At 32.5% G+C, this 25,000-nt stretch overlaps 1 protein-coding gene across 7 annotated transcripts in view; it reads left to right on the top strand.

Annotated features, from left to right (window-relative positions):
* The window catches only part of CARMIL1 (capping protein regulator and myosin 1 linker 1), a 350,539-nt gene that overhangs the window by 245,587 nt on the left and 79,952 nt on the right, over window positions 1–25,000 (top strand). For all 7 annotated transcript variants that reach the window (XM_051970591.1, XM_051970589.1, XM_051970588.1 and 4 more), the window contains exons 18-24: window positions 2,355–2,436; window positions 3,162–3,261; window positions 3,361–3,415; window positions 9,526–9,698; window positions 10,753–10,821; window positions 13,448–13,541; window positions 18,484–18,582. In XM_051970591.1, the coding sequence (XP_051826551.1) occupies window positions 2,355–2,436; window positions 3,162–3,261; window positions 3,361–3,415; window positions 9,526–9,698; window positions 10,753–10,821; window positions 13,448–13,541; window positions 18,484–18,582 (672 nt within the window). The remainder of the gene's footprint in view (window positions 1–2,354; window positions 2,437–3,161; window positions 3,262–3,360; window positions 3,416–9,525; window positions 9,699–10,752; window positions 10,822–13,447; window positions 13,542–18,483; window positions 18,583–25,000) is intronic.

Here is a 25,000-nt window from a genome sequence, read left to right as displayed (position 1 = left end):
ATGTGTTTTCCACAAAGGATCTCTTTGAGTTGGTAATCAGTGGATTTTTTTTTTCTATTTCTACTTTCCTCTCATGTTCTATCACTTTTTTCTTGGATTATTTTTTACATTATTGTGTCAAGGTTCTTTTTATGGTCACAACTTTCTGGCAGTCCAGTTATTCTTAGATTTTCTCCTCTTGATCTGTTCTCCACATCTGTCATTTTTTCTTATGATTCACATTCTATTCTATTTTCTTATTCTTTTTAATTTACTTTGTTATTTCTTGGTCTCTTATAGCTTCATTGGCTTCCCCTTTTCCAAATCTAATTTTCAAAGAATTATTTTCATCTTTTAGATTCTGTATCTCCTTTTCTAGTTGGTTAATTTTTTTTCCAATAAGGTTTTTATTTTTCTTGGATGGTTTTTATTTTCAATTTTATTAATTTAATTTAATTTAATTATTATTTTTTAGTTTTTCCTCAGTGTCTCTCAATTTGATTTTTAAATTCTTTTTTTGAGTTCTTATATAAATTCTCTCTGGGAAGGGAGCCATTTCACAGTACTCTTTGGGATAGAAGGTTTTTTTTTTTTTTTTTTTTTTTTTTTTTACTCTGAAAAGATGAGCCTTGGTTTTCCCTGCTACCATATTTTACTGATGGGGTTCTTCTTTGCTGATTCATTTTTTTTTAAGTGGTATTAGTGTAAACATCTTTAATCATGGGGTGGCTGGTGCCTGAAGCTTCCCTTCAGCTCTCCACTTTGACCTGGAACCCCCAAACAAGAGCTCCATCCTCTTGCTAGTGCCCACAGCCAGTGGTGCCCCTGTCCTGCTGCTTCTGCACTCACGAGGTGCTAGTTCTCTCTCTTCCAGGGCGGTGACCTAGCAGCACAGCTGAGCCTGACTTTTTCAATCAGCTGAGGAGCCCAGCTCCTGCTCCAAGCCCACAGAGAGAACATTAAAGTACAAAAGTGCTTTATTGATTTGCTTAAGATTTTCTATGTAGGATGAAAACACTTTGTTCTAACATGATGAAAGCAGCTGACACAGGGTGCTATGGAGCATTTGGAGCTTAGTCAGACATGGAAGATGCTATGGTCACTGCCTCTCAGTCTATTGCCAGATGAGAGAGTGAGGCTGACAACTTTTTGCAGCTCTGTCTTACTTAAATCTAGTTCATGCCTGAGACAAGCATCATTCTGTGATGTCATTGATCCTCTGAAAACAAAGGACAAATAACAGTAGTGCTTTAAAGTCTATAAAGTACTTTTCATGCATCCTATATTTTATTTTTACCTAAGATTCCAAACTAGTCCCTTGCTTAATATTCTACATATCATGCTTCTTCCTTTTGTTAAAAATAAAAACCAACACAGAATTGAACAAATGAAATAGAAAGGTATCCTTATCCCATTGAATTTACAGTTGTTACCATGCAAAAAAAAAAAATAAATTAGCTGTTTTGCCAGATTTTTATTCATGTTTTTATATTTTATATATCACATTAAATATTTCCCAATTTCTTGTAAAAATAGTTTTTAACATTCATTTTTTAAAATTTTGAGTTCCAAACTCTTTCTCTCTACAGCCTCCTCATCAAAGGCAAGCAAGTTTATTCCAATTATATGTGTGAAGTCATGCAAAACATTTCCATATTCGTTATGTTGCAAAAGAAAACAGTTTAAAAAGCCCCAAGAAAAATAAAGTTTAAAAATACTCATTTAAAAAAAAAAAGATGTGAATAGTGTTTCTATTCTGAAGAGGAATTCCATAGTGGAAAAAAGAACTATATTTTAATAAACTCTCAATAATTAGACATATTATTTCATCCTAACATTTCTGAACCCCTTTACTTCACAGTGAACATCCTAACTTCTTGTTATGATGAGTTTGGGTATAGATCACCCCCAAAGTCTGAGCAATGGACTAGCTAACAAATCTTTTTCTGATAATTGCTGTTGTTTGATTTGGTTTCTTTGATATAATTTGAATGAGCACATTTTAAGCAATAAACTCCTCCATGTCTTCAAGTCAAAATGAAAGCTGCTATAAATTGGTAGTCACTGCCTTTCTTAGTTGTAGAAATAGAGAAATACTTACTTTCCTAATATTTTTCTGCTGATTTGGGAAGCTTGAATTTGATGAAGTGGGAAAAAAGGGGAATTCTTTCAAAATGATAAGGGCTAAACTCATATGTCTTTCTTGCATAGTATTGTTTACAGTAAACTGTGATTTACATTTTTTTTTTTTTGGTTAGAACATTTATTTTTAAGACTCTTGCTGCTATTTCAATGGTTTTTTCTCATACTTCCAGTAACTACAGACTGCTGACAGATCTGTGTTTGTGTTTGTATTTGATATGTGTATGTTCTAGCTGAGATCAGGAGGTGCCCAGGTGTTAGAAGGCTGCATTGCTGAAATTCACAACATCACCAGCCTAGACATTTCAGACAATGGTAAGTACAGGACAAAATGAATTTGGAAGATGTAAGGGAAAAAAAAGAAACATAATTTTTTTCTTGGAATAAGAACAGATTAGAGAAAACCATATGGTCTGAATGAGGAAATTCACTAGACAAAAATGCCATTGGTCATTTTGAATTAGCTATTTTTTTTTTCCAGTTTAGCAAATAATTAGATTTAAGAAATCAGAACAGTGTTTATTAGCTCTTGCAGAAATAAATATCTGGCCCAATTCACCTAGGGAATGAGATCAAGTGAAAAGTTTCTTTTCTTTTTTCCTGAGAATTTGAACCAGTTATGTTTACACTTGGTACAATAGAAATTGTTCCCCCCATTACTTTATTCATGAATTTTATTTATTAGTATCAATTTTCTGCAAAAAAGAAAATCTGCCTACACTAACAATGAGTAGGCTGGTTATCCTAATAAGGATAAGGGTTTAAGCTGCTACACTGTTCTCAGTCCCCTCCCCATTTCCTGCTGACTAAGTGTATAAATAGCCAGTGATGAGAAAAGAGATTTGGTTGAGTCTTTGTAGAGAATGAGGTTATCCCTGTGAAGTAATAGGAAGTGAAAGGATAGTTAAAAGAACTTTGAAAATGAATGGTTAAGAATCCACAGGGCTATCATATTAGTGTGTAAATTGGCCCATCTGAAAGTAACCTTTCTTCTGTTCCATCTGTGTTTTGATTCTCTGGTTTATCCTGTTTTCTCATAGGATTGGAATCTGACCTCTCTACACTGATAGTATGGCTTAGTAAGAACAGATCAATACAACACCTGGCATTAGGCAAAAATTTCAATAATATGAAATCCAAGTAAGAGTATTTTCCTTTTTTTCAAAGTGACTCAAAGCAACCAACCTCAATAAAACTGTTGATGTGATTCAATTGTCTCCATTTTAAAAATTCCTTTAGAAATCTTACACCTGTTTTGGATAACTTAGTACAAATGATTCAAGATGAAGAATCGGTGAGTATTGTTTTTAAATTATTTGTAATTACTCTCTGTGGCTTTATTCTCCTTGATTCTTTTCAGCTAATTAATCCCTTTATGTTATACTTTAGGAAACATGGACTTTTATAGGTAGTTAAAGATTTTACTGTCTTAGTAAGATTAAATCTACTAGCAATTCGCTAGCAATACACCCAATTCATTCTGGAAGGTCAATGAATTTTGACTCTTAGACCCCTCTCTGCATTAACCTTATTTCTTTAAGGTCAAGTGGCAATTGAGATTCAGTTTTTGTGTATTGTGAAAATAGGTGGCCTTGCAACCTTAGCTCTTGCTGTGAAACATTAAATTGCTCATTTGAATTCATTTAGTTTTGAAGAATTGAAAGAAGCATAAAAATCCAGCCATATTTTTCTAAGAGTTTGTCATTATGCTCTGCAAATCTTACCTATTTATCCTCTTTTGGTTGCCCTTGACCAAGACTCAGTCTGGAGAAAATGTTTAAATTTAAAATGTCTTCACATGATTCTTTTTTTCCTTGAACACCAGAAAAGAAAGTGATCTTACACTAGGTTAGGATTAGATAGCATGGGAGAAACATGAGAAAAGCGTGCCTTGTAATCCTTTTAGTTTTATTACTAGCATTTGGCCTCTTACCTGTATTTGAGTCCTTTTTAATTTGGTCCCTTCCTTCCCATAGTCCACATTTGAATATGAAATATAATTTCATACATATTATCTTTTTTTAAAAACTAAACTTTGTGTATATAGATGTCCACACATTGGGTGGAATGGGAGGGATCCCCACTGTTCGTTGATGGTTTTCTTTTCTTTTTTTTTTTTCAATTTTTGTAGCAAATTTGAAAGTTCATGTCTGATTTCCTATATCAATCTTTCTGTATTTTAAAAGGATCTTACTTGCTCTAACTCCAAAGTAATAATATTCCTTACTAGAATAGGAAAGGAAATTCCATCTGATGCTCTGGTTTAAATGTAAGATTATTCAGAAGTTAGCCATAAATATGCATGCAATATCTAATGAGATTTCTTAGGTATCTTTCAAAATTGCTGAGGAAACTAGTGGGAAGCAGAAGAGACTTGCAGAATCCTAGGGATTAGAATACTTCCTTTCTTTCCCTGTATACTGAGTACTTTCTCTGCTGCTCTTGTCAACATTCCATCAACCTATTGTATGGCTCTAAGCTTGGGTAAGTGTGGGAGGCTTCCTACTAGCATAAGAAATCAGACAGGATTTATCCCTTCAGTTTTCTGAATACAACTTCCTTTATGTTAGATTTATGCTAATCTAATTTTCAAACTGCAAATTAGGGGGTGAGCTTCATTTATTATTTAATGAATTTAAAAGTGCTTTATTTTATCCTAATGCTCAAACAATACCTACCTTGTTCTTAATAATAGGTCCTGTTCTTGAAGCAAGACATAAGCTGGGTACCTATTCTAGCTTCTGTACCCTCCAATTTTATATATGTAATTTAGCCTTACATCAGTTACCTTTATTTTTTGTCTTGACTAATATTTAGTGATTTGGGGATCTTGTGTGACTTGAATTGCCACAGCTTTTTGTGGTCTGGGAAGCTAATTCTATAAGGCAATATTTAGTATCTGTTCTAAAACATTTGTTAAACTATACATTTAACATTTTATAATAATAATAGGTTATGTGATCAGATTTTATTTAATTTCTCTTCCATTAGAAGCTTTAACAATTTGTTTTTCTAATTCTAAAGGTTACCTTTACAGCTAGCTAAAATGAATTCTAATAGTTTTTAGAAATTCTTTAAAAGCATTCTTGAGGAGAATGCAGGTATGATATTTAAAAGAGAACTGTGTCATGTGAAAGAACACACAGCCTTGTTACTAACAGCACCTTATAATTAAAAGATTTTTTTAAACTTTCATGTCATTGAAAAGTGGGTGACTTGTAAGAAAAACAATTAGCATATTGCTTTTTTTCTACTACTGAATCAGTAATGAGTAGAATGCTTAAAATGATCAGTTATGTGCATCTTATTACTACAAAAATACAACCAGCAAGAAAATCTAGATTCATTTGATGGAGTTGTTGTTTTTAAGTAGTTTTAAATAAACATGAGCATTTCATTTGCATTTTACATTGGAATGTTGTTTTTAAAAAGAGGATTTCTTTGTCCATGAAGTATGTTATTTCTCCATGAAGCATTTTATTTCTTCAATATCATACTGTTAGTTTCAGTTGAAAATTTGATTGTAGCGAGTTGGTGTACTTAGCCCATATTTTTCTCTACCTATGGTTAGAATTAAAAAGTAAAAGGGAAAAGGTAAAGCTAGAAAAATTGTACTTTTGTTGTGAGGCACTTAAATTTTTAAAATTATATTGTAGACCTTCTTAGTGGACCCAGTGGTGCCTTACTTAGAAACACTTATAGCAAGCATTTCAAACCTGAATTTTTAAATAGTGTCTGCTAAGAGCAAGAGTACTAAAATTAAAATTAACAGCAGAATTTTGTGCTAAGGTTCTATTGGCTTTTTAAAAAAAGATGATTCTATATGTATTTGTGTAATTCAGAAGTAATAAGTAATATGTGTTTGATTCTGAATACATAATGATAATTAGCACTAGGCTGATAGTAGTATTGGCAGTTTTCTGGGGGGAATATCATTGAAAAAAGATTATTGGGATAATAAGAAATGTGACTGTTGCCTTCTGTCAAGAAAACAATAGTGCATTTATTTTCATTTAAATATCAAATTATCTTCAGACTAAAATTTTATTGTAGGAGTAATATTTTTCTCCTTTATTTGAGTGCAGCTTTTGAATGAAATTTTAAAGTAATCAATCCCACTAAATTCATGATTATTTTATTTTATTTTTTATTATTATTATTTTTTGCTGAGGCAGTTGGGGGTCACTTAAGTGACTTGACCAAGGTCATACACAGCTAGGAAATATTAAATATCTAAGGTCGTATGTGAACTCAGATCCTCCTTCAAGGCCAGTGCTCTAACACACTGTGCCACCTAGCTGCCCCCTATTCGTGATTATTTTAAATGTTGTTGTGTGATGGCTCATGCATCTTTTGTGGAATTGATTATGTTAAGGCTGAACATCACATTAAAATTTTCTTTTTATTTCAAAATTTTCATAATTTTGTAAAACTAATATTCTTTTTTAGTCACATAAAAGACTGATATAGAAAAATTGTTATAAATTCAGAGAATTGAGGTTGTTAGGTGGCACAGTGGATAGGGCACTGGCCCTGAAGTCAGTAGGACCCACGTTCAAATCTGGCCTCAGACACTTCATACTTCCTAGCAGTATGACCCTGGGCAAGTTACTTAACCCTAATTGCCTCAGCAAAAGAAAAAAGAAAACAAAATTCAGAGAATTCACCAAGTCACTTGATACCCAACCTATTATATAACATAGACAATTGTAAATTATAAATATTAATAATATTATTAAATATTAATAATAAATGTTAATCAGTGAGAGTGGAGCTTCTACTTTTCCCAAATCCATCCATCCATTTATATGGCTTGGCAAGATGGAGTACTTAAATTAAAATAAACTCTCAAGCTATCTTATCAGATAGGGTATAGAAATGTGCAAATTGTAGGAAGGCTTTAGATTGACTCTCATAATGGAACCTGGTTCTATACCTCTTTTAATAGTTAGATACTACAGTAAGTTTAGCAGCTAGGTGGCATGGTGCATGGATACATGTTAGAAAGATACATGTTCACAAGTTCAAATCTTGCCACAGATACTTAGTAGGTCTCACTTAACCCTGTTTGCTTCCATTTCCTAATCTGTAATATGTTGGAGAAGAAAATAGCAAACTACTCTAGCTATTGTTGCCAAGAAAATCCCAGATGGGATCAAAACAAATTTTAAAACTGTACTAATGGACTAACTGCTTCATTGGAACTCTAGCATTAGCTAGCATAAAGTTAGGGAAACCCTAGTTCAAATTCAGCCTCAAATACTTATTGTTATATGACTCTAGGCCAGTCATTTAATCTGTCAGCCTCAATATCCTCATCTGTAAAATAGGGATAGTAATAGTATCCGCCTCATAGAATTGTTATAAGGATCAAGTGAAATAATATTTGTAAAGAGCTTTGTAAACCTAAACATACTATATAGAGTAACAAACTCTTAGTTCTTAAGCGGTTGGAACTATATAGCCTTTGATTTCAAAGAATATTAGTTGCTTCATTGAACAATAATTGAGCTTTTTTCAAGACAATTTTTGTGTACATTTCAAAAGAAATTTTCAATTCAATTTATTAAAGATTTTACTTTATATTAGAACAAAGATGAAAACTAAGCAAGAAGCATAGCTTTAGTGGCCGTTAGACAATTTCAATACAAAAAATTTTTTTAAAAGAAGATTGTCGAGAATTGGTATTCCAGTGATCCTTTCCTTTCCTACTGGTGACTAGCATGTTACTGTTCTAACATTTGCTAATCCCACTGGCCTACAGACCAGCAGCTATGAGGCACAGTGCTTAGAATGTTGGACTTGGAGTCAAGAAGACTAGACAAATCACTTAACATCCCTTCAGCTTTATTTGTTATGTAGGAATAATAATAGCAATTTATACAGGACTTTTGTGAGTTAGATAATATATATGGAAAGCACTCTTTGCAAACTTTAAAGCTGTATATAAATGCTACCTATTGTTATTTATTGTTAAATTGGAAGATAAGGCTGGCTGATCTTAGTTCTTTGGGATTGTGTATTCTGTCTACACTGTTCTATTCTATTTGACTCCTGCCTGTATTTTATCATAAATCTCTCATATAGAATCTACTGAAAAAACATTTTTTCTTAAAATATTTTGAGTGAACTAATGGAACACTAAAGTTGCCTTCCTAATACATGTCTGAAGCCCATTCATTTCCCAACAGATTTGCTTTTTTTTTTTTCTTTAATGTTTCATCATAAATAACATTAAATACTCATATAACCAAATAAATTTGACTTTATTTTTGTGGTTTGGGAAGCTAATTCTATTTAGTATCTTTTAAAATATTTGTTAAACCATACATTTAACATTTTACTAAAATAATAAGTAATTTAGTTAGGCTTTACTGATTAATTGATTGAGGCAAAAGGATGACGACCAAGCAGAATATCCTTACTTTTCCTTGATAGCAGTCAATTATTTTCCTTAAAAATAGAGAGGATTTGACTTAGGAATCAGAAGATCTGGGTCTCTGATCTTATCTTATGAATTTGATAGTTATTTGACTTTAAACAAGTCAATAAACTCAGTTTAAACTATTTATATTTTGTTTATTTAAGATCCACAAATAAAAGGCTAACATTTTTCTTTGTTCTGCTTCAATCCTTATTAGGATTTTGATTGTTCATTTATTCACATTTGCAGTTTAATTTTATATAATCATAATTATGTTATACTCTTTATATTATTAACATTGTTGTTTATTTAACCATTCTCTTATTGTTGGACATTTAAATTGTTTCCAGTTTAGAAAGTCTTTTTTTTAAATATATTTTTGCTAACACTTTCAGGGTATCTTTCCAATAGATGAGTTGTTGGGCCAATATATTTATTTCTATAACTTTTACTCTGTACTGCCAAAAAAAAAATCCTGAGTTTGCATTTCCCTGGTAGTGAATGATTGGACTTGTTTTTTCATACCCTTATCAACACTTACATTCATAGTTTGTGTTTAATTTTGCCAAGTTGTCAGGTGTGAGATGGTATTCCAAAGTTGAAATTTTTAATAAAGTGAAATTTAGCAAAGTTTAGTTTAGTTGTATTTGTAATTTATTCTTTCTTTTTTTTTCTGTCAGATATATTTTAAATGATGTCTTTTACTCCATTTATTTTACCCAAGTCATTTTTTTGCAGTGTATGATCATCTGAAATATTTTGGTTGGCTAGTATTAGGAATTAAACTAAAAGGTTTGCTGAGAATCATTTCAAATCCAGGATTGAAAGTCATTTGTTGCTACTATTTTATTACTATGACTGGAGAAGATTCATCTCACAATTTAATCAGTTCTCTCAAACATTAATTTACTATAGCTTACTAAAGGTGATTATAAACCTAATGTCATTGCCGTGACCTGTCTTTGTTGTTCAATGTACAGCCTTTGCAGTCCTTATCCCTTGCAGACTCCAAACTCAAAACAGATGTAACCATCATTATAAATGCTCTGGGCAGCAATACTTCTCTAACCAAAGTGGACATCAGTGGGAATGGAATGGGGGACATGGGAGCAAAAATGCTGGCAAAAGCCCTGCAGATCAACACTAAGCTCAGGTATGGAAGAAAAATAGCATTCAAACTTACCATAGTGCCATTTATTATTGTTATATGACTCTAGGCCAGTGAATTTAAGTGTTTAACTCTTTAAAGAGTTAAGGAATTGTGGGATAACTCAAATCAGCATCTGTTGTCTATGCTTACCCACTGGGACATTGGTCACTCTGTTCAAATGATGGTACAATTCCATTGGTCATTTGGCAAAATCCTGCATCACCTGTTGTTAGAGGTGAGTCTAATGTCAGCACTCGCTTAGTGTAGGCTCAGTGTTGAGATAAAATGAGGTACTTATAACTTGTTCAACAAAGAGTTTAATTCCCCTAATATAGCAAGCAAATGAATGAGGGTACATATTCTCTGATTGTGATCCCTCTCATTGTAATATGAAAACATAGCTGGTCAATAGGCCATGGTGCCATGTCTGAATGTATGACTGAATGGTTTCTAAAATCCAGAAACTTGAAGGAGCCCTAACCTTGGGTTTTAAAAAATAATCTCAGCAATTTAACCATTTTGCTCAACAGAGAGCAAATAGTGTCCATCTCTTGGGATTATTCATCCAAACATAATGAGTCATTTGGGCAAGATATATAGTATATGTAGTGTATAGTGTGTATTAGTTCCCTAGAACAGAGTCTCAATACCCTAAAACTTTTTGTTTATTTATTTTTTATTGCTTTAATCAAAAAGTACAAGATTGAAAGTCTGTATTTGGGAATATTAGAAATGACATTTAGGAGTTTTTTGCCTGCAAAAATCCAAATAATACTTTTTTTTAAAACTCTTGCTATTTCTATTAATATATTGATGCTTTTATGTCACTTTGTCTTTTGTTTTCGTTTCTATTTGTTTCTAAGTTCTCCTAGTAGAGATGATAACAATATAATAAAGAAGGAAAGCCAACATTCTCTATTATGTAAGATTCATAAAAATCTTATGTCTCATAATATCACTGTCCAATTTCTTTAATATAGAGGGCATTTGGATTTGATGGAAAACTCTTCTTTCTCTCAAGTGCTTCTGACTATTTTCATATATTTTTTTCAAACAGGACTGTCATCTGGGATAAGAACAATATCACTGCACAAGGTTTCCAAGATATAGCTGTTGCTATGGAGAAGTAAGTTTTTGATAGGGTTCTTTTCTAGAAAAGTGAAATTTGCATTTTGGGGCAAAAGAATAACTATATAGAATGCCCTTACTTTTCCCTGATAGCAGTCAATATTTTCCTTAAAAATAGAGAGAATTTGGCAACAGCTAGATGGTGTAGTTGATAGAGTGCCAGCACTGAAGTCAGGAGGACCTGAGTTCAAATATGACTTCAGACACTTAACACTTCCTAACTGTGTGATCCTGGGCAAGTCATTTAACCTCAATTGCCGAGGGGGAAGAGGAATGAGAGAATGTGAGAATGAGAATGAATTTGGCTTGGGAATCAGAAGATCTGGGTCTGAATCTCATCCCAGGAACTTGATAACTATATGACTTTAAACAAGTCACTGAACTCAGTTTCCCCAATCTAAACTATCTTCCCTAACTACCTCATCATACTGACAAAAACCACCAAATTAAATTATATGTGTAAAAGCACTAGGAAAACTACAAAGCATTTTGTAAAGATAAAACAGCTGATGGCACTATGGTAAGTTTGAATGCTAAGACTGGGATCAGGAAGATTTCAAATCCAACCTCTGAAACTTATTAGCTCTGTGACCCTACAAAAGTCGCTTAAACTTATTTGTCTTTCTCAGTTTCCTCAATTGCAACCTACCTCCTCAGGTTGTTGTGAGGATCAAAGAAAATAATATTTATAAAATACTTACCACAGTGACTGGTACCTAGTAATGCTTAATAGATGTTTATTCTCTTTTTCTCACTCCCATAATTGAAAATGTAAGGAATTATTTGAAATGGGAAAACTTAGGCTATATTCATGCTCTAGTTTGGGAGTTTAATTATGTGGTCTCTAAATCCCATCTCCATCTATGATTCTGCCTTATCCATAATAGTAGGTACTAAGTTAATACATATGATGTGGCATTTCTAGCCACAATAATAATGTAAAATGTCACTCAACCTGTTTCTTCTTGGTCAAAGCTATTCTGCTCATTTAAAAAATCTTAATGTTGAATTTCATACTGAATTGGAGGGAGAATAAACCAAAATGAAATCAAGATATTATGGACCTGGAGTTAATTACTTGATTTTTTTCATAATTACTAAAGTAATTACTAATTACTTTATTCTCGTTTCAGAGAAAAATTATATAAAAATACATATTAACCTTTTATTGGTGTATGTACATCTACCTTTGATAAGAGGTGAAAATCCTCTGTGCCTTAATAGACAATATTCCTGAATTGCTGTGGTTGGGGAGTGAGAGGAAGAATCAGTAAGTGGTCAATCTTCTGGTGATGTGTCTATTCAAATGTAGCCAGACTGGTCCTTGAGTGACAGACACACAATCTATTGCCAGGCCTATTTCAGAAACCTTTCCAGCTTTGTAGAATCTGCCAATGTATAACTGCTAAAATTTGCTGATTTCATTTGTTTTAAACTCACTATGCTGGTATGTAAAAAATTGGATGTGGGAGACCAAAGTCACAAAGATTGTAAAATAGACACATTGTCTCCTAGTTATGGTTAGTTGATTGTTTTAAGCTAAATAAGGACATTTTGCTGAAACAAAACAATTAAAAATTTCATAAATGAAATTTATTAGATTTTTGTCTTTTTTTATTAAACCAAAGCAACCTTGAGCATTATTTTCCTGCAGTGTTCCTTATCTTAATACCTGTAATATCATGTTAGCATAATGTAATTATATTGTTATCTAAGAGTAATTCCCAATTAATAATCTATGTTTAGGAATTAATTGCTAGTGTACTACTCTAATAGAACTTGTTTTAAGTCTGATAAAGGAGATCCACTGGGACCTACTTTCTCTCTGGAGTCTTTTGTAAAAAAGAATTTAGCTGGTAAATGGTATTAATGAATAGGGAATTTTTATAGTAGCAAATGTACAGAATAAGATATTGTTCTTGGGTTAAGAGTTGCAGAAAGACTTGTCTACTAAGAAATCACGTGTCAGTTAGTTTTTGGGAAAAGAAAGCACAAGAGCTACAATTCTAGCCCCAAAGATTCTCACTGACCCAAGTAATGAAGATAGTTACTTTTAATATATTGTATTATCATGTGCAATATCCATTCATATGGAGGAAAAATAAAGCCATGGGAGATTAAATGACTTATGAAATCCAATATTGTATTGATTATCAATGACAGAGATGTTTTAGTTGTTAATCCAGAGTTTTTCCACTGTGTCACTGCTTGTGTGATCATTTTCTTCTTAACCTGGTTTATTTGTAACTGGTAAACAACAACAAATTCAGAATTTCTTTCAAGACTAGTAACTGTAACTCAAATATGAATGTCATTTAGGCTTGAATAGCCCAAACTTTGGAATGATATTCTCAACCTGAAAATTCAGTTTATATGATATATTTAATGCAAACTTGGAAAGTATATAGATTATTGTAGATACATATAAACAACTTGCAGTAATGTTATTACATGAGTATCTGTTGAAAAATGTTTATCCTTGATCCAACTGCCTGAAGTAAATTTGGAGCTTGTAATGCTTTTGCTTATTGTCCTTTCTAATGAATATCATTATTCAAAAGCAATTGATTCACTATTATGCTAGGAATTATTTTGTGATAATACATTTGCCCTTTCATTTTTAGGAATTATACTTTGAGATTTATGCCCATTCCCATGTATGATGCTTCCCAAGCACTTAAGACAAATCCTGAAAAAACAGAGGAGGCACTGCAGAAGGTATTGTATAAATGGCTTATTCTTGGAAAAAGAATTAATGAAAACAATTACAGTAACACCTCACATTTACATCATACTTTAGAGTTCACAAAATACTTCCCTTGGTATAGTTTTTGGAGTGATCAATGTAATAATAATAATCATCATCATTACTATTTCAAAGATGAAAAATGAAGCACAGAAAAAATTGTGACTTTTCCAGCATCATATGTTTTAGAAATGAGAAGTCACTTTTTTTTTTCTTGTACAAAAAGACTGGTTTATTTAGGAGAAGAGGTTACAGACAAAATAAGAGATAAAATGGACATCAGGAGTGGCAAATATGAAACAGAGTTAGGAGAGCATATAGTTAGCAAGGAAAAAGATAAGTTCCTCAAGGGAACTCACAATTAACCAGAAGAAAGGAAATACTCCATGAGGTGAGAGTAAGCCATTAACTGGAAAGTTAGATTGATCATAATTAGCTAGAGTGAGGAGAAAGGTCCTATTAAAGGGAAAGTATTATGAGGGAGAGAGAATACCTCATAGTGAGCTTAGTTTTGAAAAAAAACTTAGCTGACACAAGTCTTCTTACAATGAATTCATATTATAAGAATATTATAACTATATTTTCTCTTTGCCATTACAATACCCCTGATGTTGCTAAAGGGACACTACTGTGTTCATCAAGAATTAAGCTTGGTGTGTCATTAAATTTCAATGAAGTAATAACCAAAGATAACAATTGTTAGTGAGAGATAAAACTTTAGTCTCTTAATGTTTCCAACTTTCTACAAATAGTGTGTGATTGTGAAGTTGAATGCACAGTTAATTGTAGATGAATCATTTCATGCATGTGAGTCCATTTGGAACTAGAAATTGTTTTTGTTTTTGTTGTTCGTGGCAAGTGTTTTTTAATAAATATTCCATAGCCTATATGGCCTTAAGTTCTTCTTGGTGTTAACTTTTAACATTGTTAAAATTATTTTTAACAACTATTATGCATCTACTCTTTTTTTTTTTTTTTTTAATGTTTCTACTCTTCTCAGAGAAATCTACTTGATGCTAGAGGAAGCAAAATTATTTAGACTTTGACTTCTGCTTTCTTGGAATCTAGTAGAGAGGATATAAGCCCAGGGCCAATATATTAATTCTTCCATGCTAAGTACAAAATAAATTTACAAATCCATCTACAAGCAGTTAATTACCCAAGGTCTGAGAAGGAAAAAAATTCATTTTATCCTGGGAGAATTGGATAATTATATTCTCATATAAAGTTTGCCTTTAGTCTGATACATTATTCTCAGCTGGTTGGAGAAATACGAATATTTAGTCCTTTCACAAGAATCATTTAATTGCTTTAACAGGAACAATAAATATGTGATTCTGCTTCCTATAGTCACCAACTTGAAAAAAATACACTGAAATCTCTTTGCTTTAAATTGGGTCAGTATGCAGCTATCTTGTGGATTCTTGCTATGCTGGCTATATTACGCAATGACTCCTTTAAACTCTAAATCTCTATCCCTTTTTACTTCTTCTTTTAAAATTGGTATATGGTCCAGCACTGACTGCAGAAAATGGTCCCTGCACTCAAGGATATATGAGAAATATGGTTTTATGCATTTTCCTTTATAACCTCTCGCATTTGGATATTCTACCACTGATGTTACACTGGATGACTCCAGTTTTGTGATGTTTAGAAAATTTGAGACATAGTTTCTGGGTAATTAATCATTTTATTAATAATGCTACCATATTATAGAAGCAGCTACACCCAAAGAAAGAACACTGGGAAATGAATATAAATTGCTTGCATTTTTGTTTTTCTTCCCGGGTTATTTATACCTTCTGAATTCAATTCTCCCTGTGCAACAAGAAAACTGTTTGGTTCTGCACACATATATTGTATCTAGGATATAGTGTAACCTATTCAACATGTAAAGGACTGCTTGCCCTCTGGGGGAGGGAAGTGGAGGAAGGGAGGGAAAAATCAGAACAGAAGTGAATGCAAGGGATAATGCTATAAAAAATTACCCTGGCATGGGTTCTATCAATAAAAAGTTATTAAAAATAATAATAATAATAATGCTGCTACCATATTGCCAATAAAATGGATCAGTAACAATCAAATGCTGATTGTTTCTGAGGATGGCAATCTACTCTGACTGGTTAAACAATAATGAAAAATTAATGTTGTAATTAGAGGTTCACCTATTCTAATGAGTGGCAGAGGATGTAAGTGTGGAACTTTGATCATGTCATTTACTTCCAGATTGCTCCAAATCTAGACAAAACATTATTCCCCACACAGATTTGAGCAGAAGGCTACCATCAAGAATTTAACCTTAGATCAAATTTCTTAAGGTTGGGTGGGGTAACAATTCCCAGACTGAGAAGAATATCAATCCTATCTGCAATCATTAGTCCTGTTCTTCACATGCTAAGCCTTGAAATAAGGATTTTAGAGAAAGGAGGGGTAGGGGGTGAGGACTCTGGATCTCTTCCAAATCTTTAATTATTAATAATAATTTCTCTCAGTACTATCCTTTTGATGATGGTGTGTGTGTGTGTGTGTGTGTGTGTGTGTGTGTATGTATGTGTGCGTGTGCATACAATGTCAGAGCCATTTGTAAAGAGTTATCCTCTCAAGCCATATCCTTTTTGAGCTGTCTCCCCAAGAGAAACTTTATATTTTCACATTATAGGTAATTCACATTATATATAAATAGGCTACTTAGTCTATAAAGCAATCCATCTGCAGAGGAACCATAAATTTATCAGGATAGTCTTAGAAGACACTTAAGCTTATGCAGCAAGTAAGCTGTATCCTGAACTAATGCTAAGGCATTACAACAATTTTTTGCACTCACTCCACAGATGAACTCAGCCACAATAAAATCCCAAAATGGTTTCCACACGTACCAGGTGATCTCTGGGCTCAGACAAGCACCTAAAGCTCTGCTATGAATCTAATTTGTGTTATTGTTGCTCTTACCCCTCATTGTCTAGACTACAGTTAACTGTGTAGTCACTAATATATGTATTGAAATTTGCCCACATTAGAATGGCCCCTCTCCATTAAGAGGAGCCCCAGCATGGGTTTCCTCTCTGCTTGCAAGCTGTTTTTCACTATAGAAAATAATTGTGTTAGTCTCTGCACAGTTGTTCTTTCCTGTTCTGTTTGGTTCTGGCTTCTCTAGGCCAAAAGTTTCAGTCTGGTTGATAAACTCAAGCTGCCTTTGGGAAGGCTATAAGATCTCATCAATAAGAGCAATAAGCCCAGACTTCAGAATGAATGAGCTGGACCCTAGTTGTTCTTAGGAGCAAAATGAGGCAGAACAGCTAACCTAAGGGATGGAACTGATCCTGTGTTCCACTTTGTGCTGGAATAAAATATTTTAGTGTGAAGATCTTTCTGGAGCAAACATTTTCTTCTATTGCTAGTATTATGACCTTGAAAAGATAGGACTTATCATTGGAGCATTAAGAAAACTATAATGTAATATAATGCTATGGCATTAATGTGTCATTTTAATGGTGTTTAATTTCCTTCTTTTGTAGACCTTGGGATTTTTATGATTTCTTCATTTCTGTTTAGTGACATGCTACATTTTGTCTTCCTTTCAAGTTTCCAGGGACTGTACTAATTATCAACTTTATTTTAATTGCAACTAATTGATATTGAGTAGTCATTTTAGCATATGCAAAACTAAAATGAAAAGCAGAAAAACATTAAAGCCTTCTAGTTATTACTGTTTCTAAATTAGGAAATAACGAATTAAAAGATAAAAATGATTTAATGATATAAAAAAGCAGATGGTGAAACTTGCCCATCATTTATTAATTGGAAAAAAATTTCTTTGAATAAATAGAATATTGGAGGCAGATATTAAAGACACATGGTTAGTATTCAAATGATTTAATTTAATCTGCTTGATGTTGTTTATTAAAAGTCTCTTTTCATTTATATCATGGGAGGTATTGAGGAAAATGCAAAAGTCTAAATCCTTTATTTCTCACAAAAATACATTCCCTCATTAACTATTGTTTCAGCTTATCAAATATAATATTAGGGAGCAGCAAGGTGGCACAGTGGCTAGAGCACTAGCCCTGAAGTCAGGAGGACCTGAGTTCAAATCTGGTCTCAGACACTAATACTTCTTAGCTTTGTAACCCTCAACAAAAAATAAAAAATAAATTTAAAATATATAGTTACTGGGAAAATTAAGATTTACTGTAAAGAAATTGTGGTTTGTCCAGTCTTTATGAATATATTCTAATATTCATGGATCAAAAGGTACCATGATATACTGGTTAGAGCCAAATTTGAACTCAGTAAGACCTGGGCTCATACTAACTCCATTATAACATATGTAACCAGAGGTAGGTCTCTTTTAGCCTTATATCTGAAACACAATTATAATAGTAATGATACTAACTGCCTCAAAGGATTATTGTGAACCTCAGATGTAATGGATGTCAAGTCCTTCAGAAGCTTTAAAACTGTAGAAATGTCACTATTATTAATATTACCATTATATTATCCTTCTAAATACATAACTGTTTTTGCAATTTACCCTTAAAAAATGCTTATTAGATAATGAACTCTTTCAGATATACAATAGAGTGGCCTCAAACTGCATGTGTGTTTGTGAGCATATGGAGAAATTCTTATAATCAATAAATGGGATATGTAAACCATACAAGCAATTAAATATTGTCTTCCACTTGTCAAATATTGAATCTTAAAAAAAAGAAGACTTCATGTCTTAGGCTAAATATTTTACTAAATAATTACAAATCATTATAATTGTGTATTTTCCTTCTTTTTTGTTGATGTTGTTGAATCAAGCCATGTGCAGAATGTTTGTGAAGTTCAGCAGAGAACTCTCATAGACTTGGTTTTCTGCCACACAGAACTGAAAGGTATTTCTGACATTTATTTTTGTTTCACTTTCAGATAGAAAACTATTTGCTTCGGAATCATGAGACAAGAAAATATCTCCAGGAGCAGGCCTACCGGTTACAACAAGGCATTGTTACTAGCACCACACAACAGGTATGGAAACTCTTGACTAAAAACTACTTTTATTGTCACTTATTATTCAACATTATTTACTTTTTTTATTCCAGATAAATAGGTTTTGTTGGCCTGCTTCTATGACAGAATAACAGGAGAGATGTCTATCCTCCCACTTCCCCTTCCCCCATTCCTTGGAAAGATACTCAATTAGATTAGTAGATTATTAAAGGTAAAGTTGAAGTAGAGATGGAATAATACTGTTGCCATACACTTTTCTTTTGTTTGTTTTGGACATTTTCAACAACAACAACAACAACAAAATCATTCTTTTATTAAAAGGAGTTTTCATATTAATTGTCCAATTTGAGAGTTCCAGAATTAATAAATACAAGGAAATATAAAATATTTTACATATTAAAAAACAAGCATCCTTTATATTGTCATATAAATCTGTGCTAATTTTATCCCCTATTCTCTTCTCTGATATTTGCCATCAACATGATGAAGATAATAGCAGTAATGTGCCTAGACTATTGCAAAAGCCAGCAAGTTTTTCTTTTCCTGCCTCAAATTTGTACTCATCCCAGTCCATTCTTCACTGAATTATCAACGTGATCTTTAAATTTTTTTCTTTTTATTATTTTACTTTCTCCCTCCTCCCCCCACAATTACATGTTTTTTCCTGTCTCCCTAAAAACTATCTGTGGTCAGAGGTCTTTTTGCTTTTTTTACTCATTTTTAAAGGTTGAGGTCTGCTGTTAGGGCAAAAGGGATGTTGTCCCAATCTTCCTCAACAAGCGACAGCAACTTCAAGCTGCCCTAGTGTTGCCAGCTTACTTCTTGTGCTGGTTGGGCATGGCCAAGTAATGCTTGTTATGCTGGGATTCAGGAGCTCATTATTTGCCTTTTGTACTTATGTTGGATGTCTCACAGCTAGTCTGCTGAAACACTGGCTTCTGAACAAGGGCAGAGTAGCCAACACTGCTGTATTTTGGCTAAGCGCCTGCCAGTAAATTTCCCCAGCATGAGAAAACCTCAATGCCCTGGGTCTCCTTGCCCTGTGCTGGACTGAGTCTATGCTGGTCTGCAACCTCCTTCTCCCCCTCTGCCCAATTGAGACTGACTTTTTCTGAAGTTCTTCCAAAATGTCTTCTGTGAAAGTTACACTCCAAATATTTGTGGGTTCTGTCACTTCAAAACCCATTCAGAGGCTTGATCTGGTTCTGATCTGAGAGAAGCCAGGAAGAAACAAAGACCCATCCACCCTCCAACATCTTGGCTTTGCCCTCCCTTTTCTCCACCCTCCCCCCAATTACATGTTCAAACATTTTTAAACATTTGTTTGTTGTTGTTTTTTTATATTTTGAGTTCCAAATTCTTCCTCTCTCTCTCTCTTCCTGCTTTACTCTCTCCCTGAGACGTTAAACAATCAGATGTTATATTTATACATACGTGCGCACACACACACACACACACACACACAGAGTTATACATGTGCAATTATGTAAAACATTTCCATATATTAATCATTTTATATAAGAAGACTTGAATAAAAGGAAAAAAAATGAGAGAGAAAAATATAGCATGCTTCAGTCTATTTTCCATCAATATCAGTTCTTTCTTTGCAAGCAGATGATATGCTTCATTATTAGTTCTTTTAGATTTTCTTAGATCATTGTATTGCTGAGAATAAATAAGCCATTCACAGTTCTTCAGTAAAAGTATTGCTGTTAATGTGTACAACATTTTCCTGGTTCTATTCCCTTTACTTTGCATCAGTTCATGTAAGCCTTTCAGGTTTTTCTAAAATCATCCTGCTTTTAATTTCTCATGGCACAATAATATTCCATCACAATCATATGCCACAACTTGTTTAGCCATTCTCCAGTTGATGGTTGTGTGTTCAATTTTTAGTTCTTAGCCACCATAAAAAAAGTTGCTATAAATATTTTTATATGAATAGGTCCTTTTCCGTTTTTTTTTTCCTTCTTTTTTTAAAAAATAGACCTAGTAGTAGTATTGCTGGATCAAAGGGCCACAGTTTGATTACCCTTTGGACCTAATTCCAAATTCCTCTCCAAAATGACTTGATCTGTTCACAGCTTCACCAATAGTGCATTAATATTTTAGTTTTTCTCAATCCTCTCTTGTATCTATCATTTTTTTTTGTTATGTTAGTCAATCTGATAGAATGAGGTGCTATCTCAAAGTTGTTTTAATTTGCATTTCTCTAATAATAGTGATTTAGAGCATATTTTCATATGACTATAGATAGCTTTGATTTCTTGTCTTAAAATTGCCTCTTCATGTCCTTTGACCATTTATCATTTGGGGAATGACTGGTATTTTTCTAAATGTGACTTAGTTCTTTATATATTTGAGAAATGAGGCCTTTATCAGAGATATTTGTTATAAAAATTTCCCCCCGTGTTCTGTCTTCCTTTTAATTTTGGTTGCATTTTTAATTTTTATATTATCAAAATAATCTATTTTATATTTTGTAATTCTATTCATATAGAATTTTCTTTGGTCCTAAATTCTTCCCTTATTCATCAAAGTGACCTTCCTAACATAGAGCTCTGACCGTATTGTGCCCCCTCCCACCCCACTCATTGAGTAAACACCAGTGGCCCTCTACTCTTCTCTTTGCATTTCAGAGCACTTCATAACTTGTCTTCCTACATTTTCTGTCTTACTTTCACTTAAGTCCCCTTTTTGTATTCTAGGATTCAATGACACTGGTCTCTGCTATTTCTTACACAATGTATTCTGTCTTCATTCACTGCAAATTTGTACTGGCTTTTCTTATTTTCTGGAATGTTCTTCCCTCTCATCTTCACCTAGCTTCCTTAAAATCTACCATACTGCCTTTCTGCTAAGGCCTTCTTTCTACATTATTTCTATTTATACGTAATTATTTAAGTGTTATCTCTCCCGTTAGCTTGTAAGTTCCTTGAGGACTTACCTTCCTTTATATCCTTAGCATTTAACACCATGCCTGGCAGATAGTATTGTTGCTGTTGTTCATCTGGTCAGTCATGTCTAATACTTTGTGATCCTGTGGACCATACTATTCATGGGACTTTTTGGCAAAGACACTGAAGTGGTTTGCCATTTTCTTCTGCAGTGGAATAAGATGGTTCATAGTCACACAGTTGTAAGTATCTAGGACTGGATTGAATTTAGATGGGTAGATAGATGATCTAGTACCAGGCCTGTAGTTAGAATGACCTGTGTTCAAATTTTGCCTCAGATACTTACTATACTGTGTAACTGTTTGTCTCGGTTTCCTCATTTATAAAATGAGCTGGAGAGGAAAATGGCAAAGCATTCCAGCATCTCCAGTATCTCTGCCAATAAAATCCTAAATGAAGTCTGAAAAAACTAAAAAACAATAATAAAATCCTAAATGAAGTCTGAAAAAACTAAAAAACAATAATAAAATTCCTGACTCCAGTCCTAGCACTCTTATCTACTGAGCCAGTTAGTATCCTTATTGTTTAGCCCCTTGTCTAGCATATGTAGATACTTAATAAATGCTTGTTTGATTTATCTATGCAGATTATAAAAATTAAAAATACAACAGAGAGTCACAGGTTTGCAAATCTAGAACTGAAAGAGACTTTAGAGGCCACTGTGTCCAGCCTCATTTTTTCAGATTAAGAAACTGAGGTCTGGAGTTAAATAACATCAAAAACCACACAAAATAAACATCACAACAGATTTTTGAACTGAAGTCCTCTGACTCCAAACCCATTGCTCTTTCCACTTATCTACTTAAATCTACTTATTCTCTCACACCAATCTGAAAGAAATTATTTTTTTGTTGTTGTTGCTGAGACAATTGGGGTTAAGTGACTTGCCCAGAGCCACACAGCTAGGAAGTTTAAGTCTCTGAGGTCATATTTGAACTCTGGTCTAATTTGAACTCAGGTCCTCCTTACTTCAGGGCTGGTGCTCTATCCATTACACCACCTAGCTGCCCCCAAATTACTTTTTATTAAAGGTGTTGTTGATGTGGTCTTTTGTTTTTGTTTTTGTTTGTAAAAATATTTATAAATTATTCCTACTTCAAAAATAGTTTCCCATAAAAACAGTTAACTAAAATTAATAATATAGTGACATTATCTAAAAATTTGTGACATATATATATTTTTAAAATTAACAGAAATTTACTTTCTCTTGCCTCTTTCCTTATTAGGGGTGGGGGTTAGATAAAGAAAAAATTCTTGTAACAAATATTCTTTGTGAAACAACAAATTTCTTCAATGGCTGCATACAAATACACATATATACACAAAGAGACACACACATAATTCTAAATTGTTCACTTTTGTATAACAGGATATTTTATCATTGGTTCTCGAATTGGAATGATCACTGTATAAATCATAGTTTTTGCAACTTTCAGAATTTTTGTTTTATACTGCTGTTATTGTATAAATTATTCTCTTGGTATTAATTTCATTCTTCTTCAGTTTATAAAAGTCTTCAAAATTATTCATTTTTTATAGCATTGATGTTATTCATTCACTTTTTATTTGATGGACTTTCTCCTAATTTCCTTTTTCTTTTTTTACCACCACAGAAAGACTTGATACATATATTTCTGTACATTAAAGATATTTTCTTCTTTCTTTCTTATCTTTTGAGTATAAACCCATTAGTGGTATAGCTGGGTCAAAGGGGGGATGTGCTATTATCGATATTTAATTACAAATATCTTTATAGAACAATCACATTCATTCACAGTTCCACCAATATTACATCAGTGTTCCAGATTTTTAGCAGTTCCTCCAATATGTATCACTTTTTAAAAATCACTTTTTAAACTTTGAAGGATGTAAGCTATAATCTCAGACTTGCTTTATTTAGTATTTCTGTAATTAATAGTAATTTAGGACCTTTTTTTATATCACTTAGTTTTTTTCCCTTGAGTGCTGTACACGTCTTTAAATCACTTATCAATGAGGAAATGCCTCTTTTTCTTAAAAATTTCCATTGATTTCTCATATATTTTGGAAATGAGGCCTTTATCGGAGAACCTTGCTGTAATTTTTTTCTAAAATTTTTCTAAATGTCTAATTTTTTAAAATTATTTTCCATTTAATCTTTAGTTTTGTTAGATTTGTTTTTAATTTCAAAACTATCCATTTTATCTTCTATGATCCTCTCTATTCCTTCTTTGGTCATGATTTTTTTTTAATCCACAGATATGATAGGTTACTATGGAATTTTTATGTGTCATATCCTCATTTGGAATTTTTATTAGTATAAGGTGTGGACATTTCCTTAAAATGACAATAATAAAAGTTTTGCATAACTTTGTGTATATAATAAGTACTTTGGTTTTTGCCTTCTCAATTATTGAGGGGGAGAGTGAAAGAAAGTTAAGAATAACTGAAAATAAAAATTCAAAAAATCAGGTTAATCAAAAACATGATAAATAGCACACATCTAAACCTAAGAGCTTCCAGATAAAAGAGATATACTAGTCTTTTCCAATCAATTCAAGAGTGAAACAAGAATGTCTGTTATCACTTCTTTTTGACATAGTACTAGAAACTTTGACTATAGCTATAAAAACAGAAAAAGGAAATTAAAGAAATAATCATGGGTAAAGAAGATATAAATTTATCATTTTTTGTAGATGTTATAATGTCTAACATACTTAGAAGTCTACTGTCCAAGATATGTGTACACACACACACACACGCATACATACACAAAATATTACCCAAAGTAGTTGACTTATTTGATTCAAAACTAAAATAAGAAAGATAAAATTCGTAATTATAATTTAAATATATTTTATATATTACCACATATATTATATTATATATTTATATAATTTATAGCATAATGTATCATTATATATAATATAAATAATACATAAATATATTTTATAAATAAATGTAATATAAAGGGTTTAATTCAGTGTCTGGCAGAGAGTAAATGCTATATCATTGTTAGCTATTATTATAAGGAAGTCAAGGATCTCAAGAGCAATAATGAAAAGAAGTGAAAATGAAAGGGGATTCACAGTGCCAGATACTATATACAAAAGTATTATACTCCATACAAAGCAATAATGACAAAAATAACTTATTTTTAAACTGTTTTAAAACAGGATGATTAGTGGACAAATTAGGTATACCGCAAACAGAACCAAATATTGTCCAATACCTTAGTATTCCCAAGACCCAAAAACTCCCCTTTAGTGGGATAGCTACTCACTATTTGATAAAAATTGCTGCCAAAAAAAAAAAAAGAAGTCATTAATGGAATTTATGAAGAATCGTGATTTTATTTCAATCAGAACTTGAAGTTCAGTGGGTAGAAGATCAAACAAAATTGTCCATAACATTTCTCATGTTTGTCTTCTCCATTCTTACAGCCACCAGCATATTTCAAATCCTTCAGATCTTCTCTTTTGAACCATTGAAATAATTTC

Source organism: Antechinus flavipes, chromosome 1, assembly GCF_016432865.1.
Source record: "Antechinus flavipes isolate AdamAnt ecotype Samford, QLD, Australia chromosome 1, AdamAnt_v2, whole genome shotgun sequence".
In the NCBI taxonomy this organism is placed as follows: Eukaryota; Metazoa; Chordata; class Mammalia; order Dasyuromorphia; family Dasyuridae; genus Antechinus; species Antechinus flavipes.
Note: the sequence above shows the minus strand (reverse complement) of the source record. Positions and strands in the feature narration are given on the sequence as shown.